This window comes from Mobula hypostoma, chromosome 21 (assembly GCF_963921235.1).
Source record: "Mobula hypostoma chromosome 21, sMobHyp1.1, whole genome shotgun sequence".
NCBI classification, from domain to species: domain Eukaryota; kingdom Metazoa; phylum Chordata; class Chondrichthyes; order Myliobatiformes; family Myliobatidae; genus Mobula; species Mobula hypostoma.
Genome location: NC_086117.1, coordinates 8,228,629 through 8,249,141, shown reverse-complemented (window position 1 = coordinate 8,249,141; position 20,513 = coordinate 8,228,629). Strand labels below are relative to the sequence as shown.

General features: G+C 40.6%; 1 protein-coding gene across 3 annotated transcripts in view; it reads left to right on the top strand.

Annotated features, from left to right (window-relative positions):
* Window positions 1–20,513, top strand: part of golga1 (golgin A1) — an 89,875-nt gene that overhangs the window by 15,474 nt on the left and 53,888 nt on the right. For 2 of the 3 annotated variants that reach the window (XM_063073389.1, XM_063073388.1), the window contains exons 3-9: window positions 994–1,084; window positions 7,183–7,257; window positions 8,577–8,674; window positions 9,078–9,110; window positions 13,959–14,087; window positions 17,388–17,557; window positions 19,891–20,002. In XM_063073389.1, the coding sequence (XP_062929459.1) occupies window positions 994–1,084; window positions 7,183–7,257; window positions 8,577–8,674; window positions 9,078–9,110; window positions 13,959–14,087; window positions 17,388–17,557; window positions 19,891–20,002 (708 nt within the window). The remainder of the gene's footprint in view (window positions 1–993; window positions 1,085–7,182; window positions 7,258–8,576; window positions 8,675–9,077; window positions 9,111–13,958; window positions 14,088–17,387; window positions 17,558–19,890; window positions 20,003–20,513) is intronic. The other variant, XM_063073390.1, reaches the window with a different exon arrangement.

The following is a 20,513-nucleotide window of genomic DNA, read 5'->3' as shown; positions in this document are numbered from 1 at the left end:
CCTTTTTTCTCGGCTAGATTAAATAAATTTCACATAACATGCCGGTGATAATAAACCTGATTCTGATTCTCTTCTCTACGATTTCTAAAAGATTTCCTGTGCCTTCCATGAAGACAGACACTAATTTATTTTTAAATTTCTTTGCCACTTCTTTATTCCTTAATATAATTTCACCTGTCCTTTGTCATATACATGGAAGCCTTTGTCGCCCTTTACTGAATACTGCTTTTCTCAATTCTCTGGCTTACTCCCTTTCCCCTGATTTAATGCTGTCTTTAACTTCTCTGGATAGCCTCAGCTGGGTAACTTATCCTTTTGTTTTTGCCTTATAAGGTAAGTGTGCACTGTTGGGAGCGGAAGAGTACAAATTTCTTCAAGTATTCAAGGACTGGAAAAGATTACAGAGATCGAAAAGAGAGTAGAGATGGACAGTTTTGAAATGGTGTCACGAAAGTCTTATGCTTGAGCAGAAGCTTGTGCAATTCATTGAGCAGAATGTGAAAATAACTGTACTTAGTATTTGATTTATTTTTATTTTGCTGGTTTACAAAAAAACACAATTTGTTTTGTCAAACTGATTTTTCGTTACCTCTCTACCACCACCCACCGGTTCCATTGCACCTTTACGTGAAGGGTTTCAGTCAATTTTTTTTTCCTGATTTTTGTTATAATAGTAAAATTTGAACACAAACATCAGTGTAAAAATGGGGTTTTCACATAGTACTTAAAAAAAATCAGCTTTAATGAGGTGGATCAGGAAAAGTTGTGGATTTTGGTCATGTGGTGACTTTGGTGGCAAACTGTATATTGAGATGTGTGGAGTGGATCACAGACCAGGCCATCCATGCAATAAAATGCTCTCATTTGTGGAGAAGATTTATTAACTGAAAATAAATTAAGAAAATCTGTATTATTGTGGTTTAGACAAGAGAAATAAACAAAACAAGAAAAATGCAATTGTTTAAAATTGTAACTGTGCTTTTCTTTTGTAAGGCCTCTGATAGCAGTTGTTCCCGAGAGGATTTATTATCTCAGTTGCTACGGCGAAATGACCAAATTCGAAAGTTGGAAGTCAAACTGTCAGGTAACTGTTTTTATTTCTTCACTATTATTTCTCCCCTCCCCAAAGAGAACTGGTTTATTAATTATGTTGAAAGACTTAATTTTTGCTGGGGGTACATTCATGTAGACTTGAAAAATAATAATTAGTATATTCAAATCTTGGTCAGAAGCTTGACTTTATGCTGCAGATTTGCATTGCACAGGTGGGGGATGATATCAATTCATTTCCGATCAGCTACAGTTGCGAATGTGGCCAAACAAATGGCATGTGGAATTGAACTGAGACAAATGTAAAGTGAGGTCCTTTTGCAAGTTAAACCAGACTAGGACACAGACAGTGATTAGCAGGGCCCTGGGGAATGTTGAACAAGGGACTTGGGCCCCAACCTCCGGGCTGCGGACTGATACCGGGCCGCGAAGCATGCAGGGGTGCAGCGGTAGCCGGAACGCACCCAGCACATCTTTAAGAAAAAGATGGGCCGACACTTATGTGCCGGGCGGTACCTAATTAATTAGCTTGTTTATTTCGGCTTTTTCCTTAAAGATGTACTGGGTGCGTTCCGGCTACTGCTGCACCCCTGCATGCTTCACGGCCCGGAGTTTGGGGACCACTGGACTTTGGATTAGGGAGTGGACATGGCATTGAGTTTTAAGAGATGGGACTTCATGCTGCAGTTAGGATGGACAATAGTTTGTGATGGACTCTAGATCATGGTCTTTTCGGGGCCTTTACGTACATGGTGGTGTGTGGCGGGGGGGTGTCAGTTTTTTTCGCTGGAGCAAGTGGGAGGGAGAGGGTTGATGCCTTTGCTGCTGCTTGGGGTGGGGAGAGGGGCCTTGGGGTTCTAACATTTTTGTTATTCATTCTTTGCCCTCCCCCCCGTTTCGTGGATGTCTGTGAAGAGTAAGAATTTCAGGTTGTGTACTGTGTACATTCTCTGATATTAAATTGAACCATTGAGTCGGACAAAACTTTGGATAGACCACAATTGGAGTATTGTGTGTAGTTCTGGTCACTTCCCTACACAAGAATGTTGCCTGCACTCGAGGATTTGAGTTAGAAGTGGCTGAAAATGTTTTCTCTGGAGCTTAGGAGGCTGAGGGGAACCTTATAGAGGTTTATAAAATTATGAAAGACATTGATTGGGTAGTTAGTCACAGAGAAAGGGAATATAAAACTAGAGGGCATACATTAAGTTGAAGGGAGGGGCAGATTTAAAGGGGATCTGAGCGGCAGGTTTTTCACAGAGAGTGGTGTACACTTGAAGTGAGCTACCAGAAGATGTGGTAGAAGTGGGTACAAATACAATGTTTATAAATGCATTTGAATATTTTCATGGGTAGGAAAAGTTAAGAAGGATTTAGGCCAAATGCAGGCAAATGAGATTAGCTTAATTAAGCATCTTGGTCTTTATGGACATTGGGGTGAACGGCCCGTTTCTTTACTGTGTAATGCTGTAAATCTAGATCAACAGATCTTGGGTATTATGTTGTTGTTACAACATGAGACTAAATTAGAGGCATTCGTCATATGTTCCTGCATTAGCTCTCTGTTGTATTTTAGAACTTAAATCTTAATGTATGCTTTGTATTATTTATAGTTGTCTGAAAATGGCAGATCTAAGCATGTGCCTTCATTTCTCTGTGGAGGCATTTCCAGTCGCTGAAAAATAAATAGGAATACGGGAGAACATCAATTAGCAAACCTCCTTATTACTGAGGGTGAATCATTGTCTCTGAGCTTTGTAGATGCAGAGAATGATTGATACTGTGATGAGTAATTGAGAACAGGGATTATATTACATGCTGTTCATTATATATGAAGGAAATCTGATAAATAATTCACAACAAAACTGTGAGGTAATTGTGGAGGTTCACCTTGTGTATAATAGAAGGGATGATTTCTGTTGTGTCATATAATGGGTGATTATGTGATACACTTTTGTTCTTCAGGAATGCACCATAACAGGTGTTTTGAGAGATTGTGAGTCATATCTAGATTTTGAATTGTCTAATGTATATCATTTATTTTGGTGTACCGATGAAATGATGCGTTGGATCGTCTGACCCACTATCGACCCACTGCTCACCTCATAGTTATGACTGCAGTTAATGAATCCCTGACAGAATACAGCAATCCCATCCAATGGTGAAAGCTGCACTACCCAGACTGGCATGAATGGTATTTGTGTGCACCAATGACACAAGTGCTAGAATTGGAATCGGTTTATTATAGTCACATATTCTGAGATGCAGTGAAAGGTTTGCCTTGCAAACTTCATGCAGATCAAATCATTGCACAGTGCATTGAAGTAGAATAATAACAGAATGCAGACTAATATTTAACAGATACAAGGAAAGTGCAGTGCAGGTAAACAATAAGTTTCAAGAACATAATGAGATAGATTGTGAGGTCATAAATACAAGAAATTTTGCAGATGTTGGAAATCTGGAACAACACTCAAAATGTTGGAGAAACTCAGCAGGTCAGGCAGCATCCATGAAAAGGAATAAACAGTCAAAATTTGAGGCTGAGACCTTCATTGGGAACACAGATGCTGCCTGACCCGCTGAGTTTCTCCAGCAGATTGTGAGGTCAAGGGCCCATCTCGTCATATTAGGAACCATCAGTGATTATAACAGCAGGGTAGAAGCCGTATATTAGAGCCTGGTAGTACATGCTTTCAGACCTTTGTATCTTCTGTCCAGTGGAAGAGGGGAAGATAGAACATTCAGTGTGGGGAAGGTCTTTGATTATGCTGGCTATTTTACTGAGGCAGCAAAAAATATGGACAGAATCCATGGAGGAAAGACTGGTTTTCATGATGTGCTGTGTCCACAACTGTCTTCAGTTTCTTGCAGAGCAGTTGCCATGCATCCAGATAGGATGCTTTCTATGGTATATTGATAAAAATTGGTAAGAGTTGACAGAAACATGCCAAATTTCTTTAACCTTCTGAGGAAGTAGAGGCTTTGATGAGCTTTCTTCGCCTTGTGTCCATGTGGTTAGAACAGGACAGGATTGGTGAGGTTCACTCCAAGGAACTTGAAGCTCTCAACTTCAACAGCACTGATGTAGGCAGATGCATGTGTATTCCCTCTCTCAGCACCGTCCTTCCTCTCCTTTTTGAAGTCAATGACCAGCTTAATTATTTTAGAGGCATAAGAGATTCCTAAAGAAATTTTTAATCTTCGGAGGTAGCAACCAATAGCTAAATTATTATTAAGAAATACTGTTCCTTCAATAAATCAATTAATTCACCCGAGCTACCCTGATAACAGACAGGCACCAGTGCAGAGATGCTAAACCTACACTAGAGTCATAGGGATATACACCAAGGCCACAGGCCCTTCAGCCCAGCTGGTTCATGCCAACCAAGATGCCCCTAGTTTCTGCTCCCTAAACAGGAATGCCCCTGAGCCACACCCCTCCTGTGGTGTTCCACCCTCGCCATTCCCAACATCCTCCCGCCAGATTTACAAACTCACTGTCCACTCCGCATTGGTAAATACAGTACTGTGCAAAAGTCTTAGACACCCTAACTATATACAGTGCCTATAAGAAGTATTCACCCCGCCCTGCATTCCAAGAAAAAGACGTTCCATTTTGAAATTATTTTTCCCTCTTTACAATCATAATAGGGTGAATATATGCATTTTAAATGAGCCTTGAGTAAGTCTGTGTTTACTTTGGTTATTGTACAAGTCGTGTCAGGGACATGTAGAGTTCTATTGATTATACTAAGAATCAGAGATTTTAGCTACGATGACAGATCTTTTAAAGAAGTTGGCCACTTTATTAGAACCAAGAAAAGATTTAATTGATCAGCCATCTTAATAATAAGCTAAATCAAGAGTAGATCCATTTCAGATGGTTGGTGCAGCATGAACTAAAGGGTAAGATTTATTAATAATGAATCCTGCCTTGCCCAACTCTCTGGGTCCCAGACGTTTTTGTAATATTCCTTCATGGGATCTGGGTGTTATTGTGTGTGTGATATTTATTGCTCATCCTTAACTGCTTTTGTTTGAGAAGGTGTTGATGAGCTCCCTGTGCAGCTGCTATTATGTACAGCAACTTGGTAGTGGTAGACTTTAAGGAGTGCCTTAACTGGACGGGTAAAGAGGTAGAGAGTGACGTTAGAAATTACTTGCTAACACACACAGCATCTTTGAAATTTGGAATGCTCTCATTCAAAAGGCTGATGGGATTGGTGTTTGTTAGATGTTAAGGACTATATTGCCATGGTCGATAATTGGAGTTATAGAGCGGGAATGGTTGCAGTGTTTTGTCAGTGGTTCCAAACCTGGGGTCCATGGACCCCTCGCTTTATGTTACTGGTCCATGGCATAAAAATGGTTGGGAACCCCTGTTCTAAATGAATGGTGAACTAAGTGGCTGGATTGTCGCCTCCTGTTTAAATGTTGTGTTCACACATCATATCTATGCTCACTGACATTGGCTTCTGATCTGACAAAAACTCGTATTTAAAATTAACATTCTTGTGTTCAAATAGTTCTATGTCCCTGATTCACCTCATCTCTGTGGCCTCCTCCAAGCACTATAATTGTGTGAGATCTGGTGTTCCCAGATGGGCTGTTGCTTAATAGCTCGACTGAACTCGCCCAGTTGGAATGCTGCCAATATAAAGTGTTCAGCATGTTTCTCTTCCCGTGGACCTGTCGTCATGCCAAACTGCTGAGACAGTGAAGTAGCTGCAGTAGTTTAGTGCTCATTTTCTGATATTGATATTTCGTAACTTACAAAAGCTGCTGGTGTATTTCAGAATCAGTACTGCAGTTGCTAGAAGAGTAGGCAGCTTGGTAGTGAAGTGAGCAACTGAATTTAATTCCTTTGCTGAATATAACAAGTTTGTACGTTCTCACCATGACTGCATGTGTTTCCTCTAAGTGCTTGGGTTTCCTCCCCTTTCTAAAGATATATGGGTTAGGGTTAGTTGTGGTCATACGATGTTGGTACCAGAAATATGGCGACACTTACTGGCAGTTCCCAGCACATCCTCGGACTGTGGTGGTCTTTGATGCAAATTATGCATTTCACTGCATATCTTGATGTGCTTGTGATAAATAAAGCTATTCTTAACCTTAATTTAATCAAAATTAAAGTGACATTGGGCCAGGTGTAGATGACCACGTGAGTTTATCTGGGTGCTGCAGTTTCCTCCCACAGTCCCAAAGATGTACCGGTTGGTCATTGGTCACTGCAAATTGCCCCTTGATTAGGCTGGGGTTAAATAGCGAGTTTGCTGGGTGGCGCAGCTCGAAGTGCCAGAAGAGCCTACTCTGTGCTGCATCTCAATAAATAAATAAATGGCAAAATTCTACGGTGAACAGACAGCACTTGCCCCATATGTGCAGCCACTCGTGGGACTTCACATGCACATCAAAATGCAGAGTCCTGTACTCCACCTGTGAAGAGATTGCAGCTGTCACAGGTTTCCTCAGCACCATGTTAGAAAGGCTCGTTCTGATGCATCCACCGACACTCTCCATCATATTGGTAATGTTTGAGTGAAGCCGTGGGATTGCCCTGCTTTTTGTGGATGGGCCATACTGGGAAAGTACAGTAGACACAAGTGTTGTGGCTGTGTTGCAATAGCTGGGCTGGAGGCTGGAATCAGAATTAGGTTTGACAGGGGAAAGAAATTCTTTTAATCTAATATGAGATGAATCCTGTTGTGAGGATTTTGGTATATCTGTATGAATTAATCCGTGTGAAATTTAACATGTTTTCTGAAAGTTTAATTCAGTATTACAAGTTCAAACAATGATAACCATTGAAAAATATGAAGATGTTACACATAAATGCAATCACTGTGTTTCTTCAGTTCATTTAACTGTGTAAACTCATCAGGTTTCAACATGTGCTCAGACATTTACTTTCCCTAATATACTGTGTTTGTTATTTCAAGAGTAGATCTTTCTGTTTACCATTAACATGTTAAGGGGAGGCCATCAAATGACATCTTCTCCTTAACAGTAATGATTTTCTGTTGGAGAAAATCATTTATGTCTTTCGCTCATGAATATCCTGTGTTTTGTTTTCTTTTTTTGCTTGTTTTGACCTCCTGGCCTGCGTCCCCTCTCCCCTCACACAAGATTATGCTGAGCAGCTGCGAAATTTGCAGAAGACAAAAGAGAAGCTTGAAATTGCATTAGAAAGACACCAGGATTGTACGTACATTCAATTTATTGTTTCAGTATGATTTATTCCATTCAATAGATTTTCAGATGCTAAGCAACTTCTTTCTTAGAAATATAAAGCCAAAACCTTTATTAGTTACTTTTCTGCTGGTGTTTATAAAGACTGTAAAACAGCATGATTTTATTGTACTGTACTATGGAAGAACATTTACAAAATATAGTAAAACTTGAATAACTTGTTTGGAAGCCATGAAGGTTTGGCATGTGACTTACTCGGTGATGTTCCCAATTTCCATTCACTAGCACTCCGGTTCCCAGGTACTTAACAGAGCCCTGTTTCCCTCTCCCCCTTCCTACAGACCAGGGCTCTGGTTCTTGCACGCCCCAAATGCTTGCCAGTGCCTTTGTTCCCGCATCCTTTACTTACAATTTCCTCGCTCCCCAATTCTTCACCGTTTCCTGACCACTGGCTGGAACATCATTTCCTGGATTCCCTTTTCATACATCTGGTCCTAGTTACTGCGCTCCCTGATCCCTCGCCGGCCCCCAATTGCTCACCATTTCCTGACCACTGGCTAGGACACCAGTTCCTGAATACCCTTTTCACACACCAAGTCCCAGTTACTATGCTCCCTGATCCCTAGTTCCCATGTTCCCTGACCACTTGTAGGGAGACCATTTCCTAGACTCCCCTTTCACACACTGGGTCTTAGTTACTTTGCTCCCTGATCCGTCTCCAGTCTCCAGTTCGCATGTTCCCTGACCGCTTGCTGGGTTGCCAACTCTTGTACTATAATCTGACAGACTGGAAAATTGACTAATCACAAACATGAGATTCTGCCGATGCTGGAAACCCAGAGCACGCACACAAAATGCTGGAGGAGCTCAGCAGGTAAGGCAACATCTATAGAGGTGGTTAAACCGTTAATGTTTTGGGCCAACGCTCTTCATCAGAACTGGAAAGGAAGGGTGAAATTACCAGGATAAGAAGGTGGGAGTGGGGGGTGGGGAGGAAGTACAAGCTAGAAGATGATTCTTCTAGTATCTTCCCTCTTCCTTTCCAATCCTGTTGAAGAGTCTTGACCTGAAACATGGACTGTTTATTTCCATAGATGCTGTCTGACTTGCTCAGTTCCTGCAACATTTTGTGTGCGTTGTCCTGGAAAATTGGCTAGTCTGGCAACACCAGAATACTGAGCATGCTGGATCAATGGCTTCTTACTGTACTTTGATAAATTTCAATTGCTTTTAATAATCTAGTTGACTTTAAATGCCTTTATGTGCTAGGTACAATTTTGTTTACTGCTGGGCTGTAATATGAAGTATTTTGTATTTCAAATCTTAATTAGCTTCAATGAGGAAGCTTCAGGAGCAGAATGAGGCATATCAAGCCAGCAGAGCAAAGATGGCAGAGACAATGGCTCTAGCCTTGGAAAAGAAGGATCAGGTAACCTACTGCTAATTTTCAAACTCAATCACCCCCAATATTGTGTAGCTATGTTACACAATAGAAAATGTTGCTTGCCTGAAGAGTTATCAAAGGAATTTTTTAAATTAGTATGTTGCTTTAATTTCTACACAGAGCAACACCTCATTGTGAAAGTGCATCAAAATCATTGATCTTTAAAGGAAGAAGCATATATGAGGCTTGACATGTTCTAAACTAATATATCATTTTAACATTTTCATTCTCTTCAGAAAGCTTCTTTCTTCCATGGGTGATGGCATTTAACAAATATGTCTTATTAATAGTCAAGTGACCCTATCCAATTTGTGTATATTAATTTTAAGTATGAACTTAAACAAAAGTTCCAATTTTGAAATGAATTATGTGTAATTTTTATTTTCAGGAATGGAAGGTGAAAATTTCAGTTCTTGAAAAGGTAATGGGGTTTTTCCAAACTTTTTTTTTCCGGTTTTGCCCACTATCATGAAGTACTCATTTAAACTATAATGATAAATTGGCATGTTACATTTAAGATTTGATGTTCATTTGCAAGTATGGATCATGTCTGTTCTTGGCACCTATCAGGAAATAGTGTGGCGTTCACTATGCTCACAATAAGATCCTCTACCAATATTTGGATAAATGGTTGATTTATATTTGTTAAGAGGGAGAGGTGACAGGGTATGGCAGCTTCATTTGCCTTTTCAGCAAAAGTGGGAAAATAGAACAAGTTGTAAGTTGCAGAGAATTGGGAAGGGGCACAGTGAACAAAATGGAAGGTCTATGGTAGAGTGGAGACCAGAAGAGATTGAACTGACACGTTATGTTCCTGACACCTGAGGATGGTGAAGGCAGGTGAACAGCGAAAAGTGATGCTAGCAAAGGCAGAAACAGGAGAAGAAGGAAATTGGAGACAGTTTTTTTTTCTGGCATGACATTCTTATCTGGGCACTGTCCCCGGAAATCAGTCCAGCTATTTTGTAGACATAAGAGACTGCAGATACTGGAATCAGGAGCAATAAACAGGCTGCTGGAGAAACTCAGTGGGTCAGGCAGCATCTGTTGAGCGAAATGGACAATTACTGTTTTGGGTTGACACCCTTCATCTGGACTGGCTAGGTGATTCCTGGGGACAGTCCTCAGATGAGAATTTCTTGGTAGAAAATAACTCCCAAGCTGTCTCCAATTAATTTGTTTTCTCCTACTTACACCTTGCCCCTTTTGTTACTTCTCCCCCTCCTTTTTCCTATTCCCTATTTTGGCTCCCATCTTACCCCTTCTCCTCGCCTGCCGATCACCTCTCTGTGGTGCCCCTCCTCCTTCCCTTTCTCCCGTGGTCGACTCGCCACTCCTATCAGATTCCTTCTACTTCAACCCTTTACTTCTTCCACCCATCACCAGCCCGTTTGTACTCCTTCCCCTCCCCCACCTTCAGATTTTGGCTTCCTCCCCCTTACTTTCCAGTCCTGATGAAGGGTCTCAGCCCGAAACGTTGACTTTTTATTCCCCTGCATAGATTCTGTCTGACCTGCTGAGTTCTTCCAGCATTTCATGTGTTGTCCCTTTTGTTGTTCACCTGCCTTCACCATCCTCAGCTACATTGATCATTTTGGATTGACTCAGCATTGAGGCCTAGTTTTGTGGTGTGCAGTAGTGATACTAGTTGGTTGTCCATCACAAGTCTGGGTGTTAACAGATATCATACCTGTATCTGTTATCTTCTGAGGTATACTCATACTTTTTCCAACAAAAGATAATGAATACTGGTCACTAAGTTAATTTCCTTTTTGAAGTGGAGCCAAGCACGGTGCTCTCACATTTATCCAGGTTAAAATCAACTGACATCTTAAGACCAAGCATAATGTGTGCCATGATAGCATAATGATCAGCACAACACTATTACAGCTCAGGGCATCAGGGGTCAGAGTTCAATCCCAGCGTCCTCTGTAAGGAGTCTCTATATGTCCACCTCATGGAATATGTAGGTTTTCTCCAAGTCCTTCAGTTTCCTCAAGTCCCACAGTCCAAGGGTGTACTGGTTAGGAAGTCAATTGGTCGTTGTAAATAGTTTTGTGATTAAGTTAGGGTTAAATCGGTGATTGTCAGGGGTTGCTGGGCAGTACGGTTCAAAGGGCCAGAAGGGCCTATTCTGTGCTGTATCTCAATAAATAAATAATTGTGGACAATTTGAGGAAATTGCAGGTCAAATGTGATTAAAAATAGGAGGTTTCCCACTCCATTATGACAACCTGAAAACCCCTATTCAGTTTTAGTGATAATTCTTTATATTTTCATTTTTTTAAGTATGACGAATCTAAATGTTCAAACAACCCACCTTTTTCTTGATTACTTATAGCTTCAACAGCACCCCCTTCAATCAGGTGTGTGTCTACATAGGCCACATTTATAATAGAGAATATTGGTAGGAGTTGCTTACAGTTTAATGTTTTATAGCCGTATACGTACACAGTGATGGGGTGGGAACCACAGCAGCAGGGCACAAATAAAAGGGTTGAGGACTTAGTATGGCAACACCGGAAGGAAGGATAACAAGGGGCACACCAATGAACGTGGTGGTACTGATGGAATGAAATGTGTTTATTTCAATGCTAAGAGTATCATGGGTAAAGAAGATAAACTTGGAGCCTGGATCAGTACATGGAATTGTAATGTTGTTGCCATTACAGAGACCGTGTTGCATGAGGGACAGGACTTGGCAGCACAATGCTCTTGGCTTTCATTGTTTTAGACGTGATGGAGAAGGAGTAAAAGAGGTGGAGGGGCTGCATTACAGATAAGGACGAATGTCACGGTAGTACTCAGAGAGGACACACTGGAGGGCTCATCCACGGAGGTGATTTGAGTGCAGCTGTGAAATAAAGGTGCAATTACACTGATGGGATTATAATGTAGCTATATTGTACTGTGGGGTGGAGGAACAGATATGTAGAAGATTATATGGATGATGAGGTAGGTTTTCAAAACTTGCAGAGAGATTTAGGACGGTTAGAAGAGTGGGCTGAAAGATGGCAGATGGAGTTTAATGCTGAAAAATGTGAGGTGCTACATTTTGGTAGAACTAATCAAAATAGGACATACATGGTAAATGGTAGGGCATTAAAGAATGCTTTAGAACAGAAGGATCTAGGAATAATGGTGCATAGTTCTGTGAAGATGGAATCTCATGTGGATAGGGTGGTGAAGAAAGCTTTGGTTTGCTGGCCTTTATTAATCAGAGCATTGAGTATAGGAGTTGGGATGTAATGTTGAATTTGTATAAAGCATTGGTAAGGCCAAATCTGGAGTATTGTGTACAGTTCTGGTCACCGAATTATAGGAAAGATGTCAATAAACTTGAGAGAGTACAGAGGAGATTTACTAAAATGTTGCCTGGGTTTCATCTCCTAAGTTACAGAAAAAGGTTGAACAAGTTAGTTCTTTATTCTTTGGAGTGTAGAAGGTTGAGGGGAGACTTGATAGAGGTGTTTAAAATAATGGGGGGGATTGATAGAGTTGATGTGGATAGGCTTTTCCCATTGAGAATGGGGAAGATTCAAACAAGAGGACATGAGTTGAGAGTTAAAGAGCAAAAGTTTAGGGGTAACATGAGGGGGGACTTCTTTACTCAGAGAGTGGTAGCTGTGTGGAATGAGCTTCCAGCAGAAGTGGTTGAGGCAGGTTCGATGTTGTCGTTTAAAGTTAAATTGGATAGATATATGGACAGGAAAGGAATGGAGGGTTGTGGGCTGAGTGCAGGTTGGTGGGACTAGGATAGGATAAGAGTTCGGCATGGACTAGAAGGGCCGACATGGCCTGTTTCCGTGCTGTAATTGTTATATGGTTATATGGTGCAGGAACAACAGGGTTGTCATCATGGGGAACTTAAACTTCTCCAGTATTGATTGGAACTTTTTTAATTGACAGGGTGGGATTTCTTCAGTGCAACTAAGAGGTTCTTGAAACAGTACTTGGAGAGTTCAGTCAGAGGAGAACCTGGTTTAGGAATGAGCCAGGCCAGGTGACGGACCTGATGGGGGGTGAACATTTTGGGAATAGTGACTGCGACTCATGTTTTAAGATAGTTTGAGTAAGGATGAAAAAAGGATCTTGAAGGAAGGTGCTAAACTATGAGAGGTCCAATTTCGACAGGATAAGACAGGAACTAAATGATGTTAATTGCTAACAGTTGCTATCGGACAGATCTACGTCTGGGGTGTGGGAGTTGTTTAAAGACCAGCTGATCAGAGTTCAGGATTGGCATGCTCTTGTAAGGAGTAAGGACAGGAGTGTGCTGAAGGGGTAATTAGGAAGGCTAAAAGAGAATCCAAAGGCTTAAATTTAGGAAAAGAAGATAATAAAAGAGGGAATTTGTGCTTGGAGTCAGATTTCTGAATGCAGAACAGACTTCTTGGGGCCCAATGGTCTAATCCTGCTCCTATGATTTATGGAATGGTCCATGAACCTACGTCAACCATTAACCACCCATATACAAAGTCACATTAATCCCAACTTCTCATTAATTCCCCTAGATTTTGTCACTCACCTAAGAGTAATTAATAGTGATCCATTAAGCTTCAAACACACACGTCCTTCCAGTGAGGGTGGAAGCTGGAGCACCCCAAGAAGCCCACACACCACAGAGAGAATTATACACACCACCTGAAGTCTGAAGGAAACCCAGGTTTCTGGTGATGTGTGGCAGTGTCACTGTGCTGCCCTAGTGTAAGTCTGTAACTGCGCCCAATTATCATGATGTAGAAATATAGAAACATAGAAAACCTACAGCACAACACAGGCTTACTCACTCTTCCTTCAGTTAGTCCTGACGAAGGGTCTCGGCCTGAAACGTCGACTGCGCCTCTTCCTATAGATGCTGCTTGGCCTGCTGCGTTCACCAGCAACTTTGATGTATGTAGCACAACACAGGCCCTTCGGCCCACAAAGCAGATCTCTATGAAGGCATGCATAGACAATATGGAAAATAGCTGTGAAGGATTGAGCACAGTAGTGGCCCTTCAGCATACAATATTGTAATTATCCTTTTAACCTCCTCCAAGATCAATCTAACCCTCCCCTCCCAGGTAGCCCTTCAACTTTTTGCCACATGTGTCTATCTATGAGTCTCTTAAATGTCCATAATGTATCTGCCTCTACCACCTACCCCGACAGCACATTCCACACACCCACCACTTGCCCGAGAGCATTGATCTTTCACTTATAGTTATGTACATAAAATATCACTGGTAATTTTTTATTAGTCTTCTCATTTTATGAATTATTTCAGGAAAAAGCAGCCTTTGCGAATCAACTGAAGCAGATGAAGGATGAGAATTTGAACCTTTTTCAGAAACGAGATGAACAGGATGAATTGGATGGGTTTCAGCAGCAGGAACTTGCCAAAGTCAAACATATGGTATAGAGAATAGAATATAAATATTCTTAACAAACTTCCATTTTGTAGAAAATCTTTTGCTTTGTGGCTGTTCAGTTATATGGTAGACTTTTATTTTACTAATACACCTGGAAGCAGAGTGTCTTTTGGAAAAGACGTTTAATCCCTCAGTCCAGAGCTGAATAGTGGGTGCAGTATTGTGGGTGCTACAGTGAGGGCTTGATTAAAAATGAAAGTTTTTCCTCTGTGAAGAATTTTCACCAACTTAAATGGCGGTCTTCAATTTGGAAATGTTCTACACTCAGTGGCCATGTTATTAGGTACAGAAGTGGAACCTGGTGTGGTCCATCCTCATCAGGGTTCGATGTGTTGTGCATTCGGAGATACTCATCTGTATAACGTGTTTATTTGAGTTGCTGTTGCCTTCCTGTCTGCTTGAACCAGTCTGGCCATTCTCTTTTGACTTCTCTCATTAACAAGGTGTTGCACCCACACAACTGCTTCTCACTGGATGTTTTTTGTTTCTTGCATCATTCTTTGTAAACTTTGGAGACTGTTGTGTGTGAAAACCCCAGGAGATCAGCGGTTCCTGAGATCTGGCAATCCACCAAACCACCCCATCTGGCAACAACAATCATTCCATGGTCAAAGTTACTTAGATCACATCTCTAATGTGATGAGGATCAAGAAGGTATGGGCAAGGAAAGCACGGGAGTGCCTACAGGATTGCTTGGACTGGACTGTGTTCAGGGATTCATCTTCGAACCTGGATAAGTATACCGACTTCATTAAAACCTGTGTGGATGAGTGTGTGCCCACAGAGACTTACGTTACATTCCCAAACCAAAAGCCGTGGATGTACCAAGCTGAAGGCTAGATCTGTGGCATTCAAGTCTGGCGACCCAGGCCTATACTCAGAAAGCCAGGTATGATTTGCGGAGGGCTATTTCAAGGGTGAAGAGACAATTTCGAATGAGGTTGGAGGTGACATCAGATGCACGGCAACTCTTGTCAGGGTCTGCAAGACATTACTTCCTATAAAGCCAAACCCAATAGCATGAATGGCAGCGATGCTTCACGACCAGATGAACTCAATGCCTTCTATGTACACTTTGAAAGGGAGAACACAGCTACAGCTGTGAAGATCCCTGCTGCACCTGATGACCCTGTGATCTCCGTCTCAGAGGCTTTCGTTAGGCTGTCTTTAAAGAGAGTGAAGGCTCACAAGGCAGAAGGTCCCAATGGAGTACCCGGTAAGGCTCTGAAAACCTGTGCCAACCATCTAGCGGAAGTATTCAAGGATATTTTCAACCTGTCACTGCTATGGGCAGAAGTTCCCACTTGCTTCAAAAAGGCAACAATTATACCAGTGCCTAAGAAGAATAATGTGAGCTGCCTTAATGACTATCGCCTGGTAGCACTCACATTGACAGCGATGAAATGTTTTGAGAGGTTGGTCATGACTAGACTGAACTCCTGCCTCAGCAAGGACTTGGACCCATTGCAATTTGCCTATCACCACAATAGGTCAATGGCAGACACAATCTCAATGGCTCTCCACACGGCTTTAGACCACCTGGACAACACAAACACCTATGTCAGGATGCTGTTCATCGACTATAGCTCAGCATTTAATACCATCATTCCCACAATCCTGATTGAGAAGTTGCAGAACCTGGGCCTCTGTACCTCCCTTTGCAATTGGATCCTTGACTTCCTAACTGGAAGACCACAGTCTGTGTGGATTGGTGATAATGTATCATCCTCGCTGACAATCAACACTGGCGCACCTCAGGGGTGTGTGCTTAGCCCACTGCTCTACTCTCTACATACACATGACTGTGTGGCTAGGTGTAGCTCAAATACCACCTATAAGTTTGCTGACGATACAACCATTGTTGGTAGAATCTCAGGTGGTGATGAGAGGGCGTACAGGAGTGAGATATGCCACCTAGTGGAGTGGTGCCACAGCAACAACCTGGCACTCAATGTCAGTAAGACGAAAGAGTTGATTGTGGACTTCAGGAAGGGTAAGACAAAAGAACACGTACCAATCCTTATAGAGGAATCAGAAGTGGAAAGAGTGAGCAGCTTCAAGTTCCTGGTTGTCAAGATCTCTGAGGATCTAACCTGGTCCCAACACATTGATGTAGTTATAAAGAAGGCAAGACAGCAGCTATACTTTATTAGGCGTTTGAAGAGATTTGGCATGTCAACAAATACTCTCAAAAATTTCTATAGTTGTACTGTGGAGAGCATTCTGACAGGCAGCATCACTGTCTGGTATGGAGGGGCCACTGCACAGGCCTGAAAGAAGCTGCAGAAGGTTGTAAATCTAGTCAGCTCCATCTTGGGCACTAGCCTACAAAGTATCCAGAACATTTTTAGGGAGTGGTGTCTCAGAAAAGCAGCATCCATTATTAAGGACCTCCAGCACACGGGGCATGCCCTTTTCTCACTGTTACCATCAGGTAGGAGATACAGAATCCTGAAGACACACACTCAGCGATTCAGGAACAGCTTCTTCCCCTCTGCCATCCGATTCCTAAATGGACATTGAAGCTTTGGGCGCTACCTCACTTTTAAAAAAATATACAGTATTTCCATTTTTGCACGCTTTTTAAATCTTTCCAATATACGTAATTGATTTACTTGTTTATTATTATTATGTTTAATTTTTTTATTATTATTATTTTTCTCTGCTAGATTATGTATTGCATTGAACTGCTGCTAAGTTAGCAAATTTCACGTCACATGCTGGTGATAATAAACCTGATTCTGATTCTGACTCTTTCCCATTCTGATGTTTGGTCTGAACAACAGCAACGGAACCTCTTGACCATGTCTGCATGCATTGAGTTGCTGCCACATGATCGATTAATTAGATATTTGAATTAAGGAGCAGGTGGACAGCTATACCTAATAAAGTGGCCACCGAGTGTATGTTCCTGAATTTGTGAGTGTGGGAAAGCATTCTGTTTACAGCTTTCTACCAACACCACATGCTGCCCAGACGCTTAACAGTAGTTAAGTAAAGATGTGCTAATTATTCTGTTGCTCTTTTGGGATAAACTGGTTTCAAGTAAATTAATTTGGCATAAGAGGAATTGCACATGAGAACCTCCTACTTTTCTATAATTATATTACTGTCTAGCTCTGATGGATTGGGTCATCACAGCTTTAAATTTGTCAATATTAAGTAAGATAAAGTATTAGAACTGAAGTATACTGTGATGCTTGGAACATAACCATGTGATAAAACACCTTTTATGCTTAGAGTTAAAAGTAATCTGACAGGATGTTATTTTATCTGTTTTATAGCTCCTGAGGAAAGAACAAATGTTGTCCAACGTTGAAGGAGAACTTGAGGAGCAGAAAACAGAACTAGTTAAAACCAAAGAGGAGCTGAAGGTCTCCATTCAGAAACTTTCAAACCTAAAGCAAAGGCTACAGCAACTGGAGTATTTAAATGCAGATTTGACCAAGGAAAGGTATGGCATTTTGGGGGGAAAATCAGTTATGATACTCTGAAACATTTTATTCCGCCATAAACACAAGAGATTCTGCAGGTGCTGGAAATCCAGAGTAACACACACTATGCTTAGCCCAAAACTCTGACTGTCTATTCCTCTCCATAGACGCTGCCTGACGTGTTGAGTTCCTCCAGCACTTTTTCTATGTTATTTGTCCATAAGCAGTCCAATTTTGCATCAATTCAAAATGAGCTGGATATTTCTTTCGTTGAACATGTAATAAGACAGCAAAGTTACCCGATACCAAAATTCTTGAAAGAAATAATATTAGCAGCAAAGGTCAGATTTGTAGAAGAGGCTCTTGCAGCTTGGGGCGTCAGAGTTCGGAGTTCAATTCTAGTGCCCTCTGTAAGGAGTTTGTGCGTCTTGCCTGGGTGCGCCTGTTTCCTCCCACAGTTCCAAGACATATCACTTAGTAGGTTAATTGGTCGTGGTAAATTGTCCTGTGATTAGTCTAGGGTTAAATTGGTGGGTTGATGGGCGGTGAGGTTAATTGGTCCTGAAGGACCTGTTCCAAGCTGTATCTCTAATAAAATAAAAAAAGTAAATTTAATGATATTTATTGGAAGTTTTTTATGAGTAGAAGGATGTTACAGAGCTTTTAGAGTATACTCCCTGAGCAGAACGGTAGGTATTGTAAATGCATTTGAGGAACTAGAATGTGAAGGCAGTAGGTCTTATGTTAATATTAATGGATGGAAATCAGGGCCTATAATTTTATGCCCAAATTTCCTTTAACTTGTTGAAATTTGTTAATATATACAATTTTTTCTATTGTATCTTATGTTTAGTTGCATTGATGTGCCATTCATCCTTCTATTGGTCCCATTACTATTACCAATGATTGCATGGAGTCAAAAATTCATAGACTTGGTTCCAAAGTCAAGAAGTAATGTATACCAGGACAAGCCAAAGTGGGCAGTTGTTTTTTGAATAAAACTGAAACATTTTAACAATTTTCTATAGTTTGTAGTTTTATGCAGGTTGTCAAGACTAAAGCCTATATGTTCCATTAATCAGCGATACTAAGTGGTGCAGTATAGTCATAGTCATACTTTATTGATCCCGGGGGAAATAGGTTTTCATTATAGTAATAGTAAATAGTAATAAAACCATAAATAGTTAAATAGTAATATGTAAGTTATGCCAGGAAATAAGTCCAGGACCAGCCTATTGGCTCAGGGTGTCTGACCCTCCAAGGGAGGAGTTGTAAAGTTTGATGGCCACAAGCAGGAATGACTTCCTATGACACTCTGTGTTGCATCTCGGTGGAATGAGTCTTTTGAAATGAGTATCTTTTGAAATGAAGTTTGTTTCTCTATTATTGGACTGCATGTACTAAAATACAGAACTGCTTTACTTGCAATGTCAGTTTCTATGGCCAAACAAGTTGTCCCTCCCTAAATTTCTCACCTCTGAACTCCTCTCCCCTTCTGTAACATGTTTTTTTTTAACCAGTCTGTTTTACCAAGCTTTTGGTCATCTCCCCACAGAACTCCTCATGTGGATTGGTGTTATATGTTATCTGATGACTCTGCTGTGAAAATCCTTGTCACCTTTTGCTATAAATAAAAGTTATTGTAATTGTTCTGCATCATGAAACTGGAATACTATTGTGATTAAAAACAAAAAGTGATATATCTCCATCCAATTTATATTAAGTGATGGGATACCTCTGACTTAAGGCCACAATGTAATTTAATGTTATATGTAATATATTTATACACAAACATAATGTTATAATTCCAAAGAAGGAAGGAGATATAGAAATTACATTTATATAATGTCTCTCATTACATCAGTATGTACTCAGAGTATCGAATAGAACTGTTAAATACTGAGGTGTAATGTATGGAAAGGTGATGGCCAATTTGTGCTGAAGGGCCATGAGATGAATGACTACATTGTGGAAGGATAAATATTAACCTGCATAATTGGGAAATCTCCAGTGATTAATTTTTAAATTCTATATTCACTTCAAGGGAGAAGGCTACTGCTTATAAACATGTCATCTCTGTCAGCCCAGTAACGTCTCAGTACAAATTTCTTGTCAGTGTACATTACATGCTCAGTGGTACTACTTTATTCGAGCCAGCTTTAAGCATTTGCCAAGTTCATTGTAGCAGGCCTGAACTTATGATTGTTCTTTTTGAAATGATGCTACACACTGTATTGTCCAAAAAGATCATTGAAAACATGGAGCTCTAACTAATTTTTTTCAGTTTCTTAGAGGCAAATCCTTGTTTTGTACCTTTGAAGAAAAACCTGTGGGCTTTCTTTTTATTTAACAGAGAGGAACTTTTGGCTACAAAACAAAGTGCAGAAAGGAAAATATCTCAGTTGGAACAGAGGGCTCAGGAACTACAGGATCTGACCCAGCAGTTCTCAGCTGATATTAATAAGGTACAGAGGTTTTATATGCTCTTTCAAATAGAAAGGAGAACACTCAATAATCAAGAGCATTGAAGTTTCCTAAAATTTTATAGGAGAATGGAATGGTATCCATCTAGCTTTTAATTGCACCAAAGTGATATTTGTTCATTTTTTGCATGCTAAATCTTTAGATTTATCACAAAAAAGTCATAGGTATGTCTGTGTGGCACCTGTGAAAATAGCTGTTATGCATAGTAACTTTTATGAAAAATGTAAATTGCAATGATATCAGCATGTTCGGATTCTAAAGCAAAAAATAAATCCCATTCTTAGTTCTGGAAAAAAAAGGTTTGATTCTCTTTCTCATCAAAGAGCAACTGCACATCTTAATAGTATAAACAGAAAATAACTGTGCAAAGGGGTACATTCTTTAGAAAATCAATAGTCAGTGTTGAGTTGTGTTAAGTACAAGCTAATTGACATTCATCAATGAGACTAGTTATGTTTTAAAGTCAGAAACATTGGGATGTTTCACCAAAAA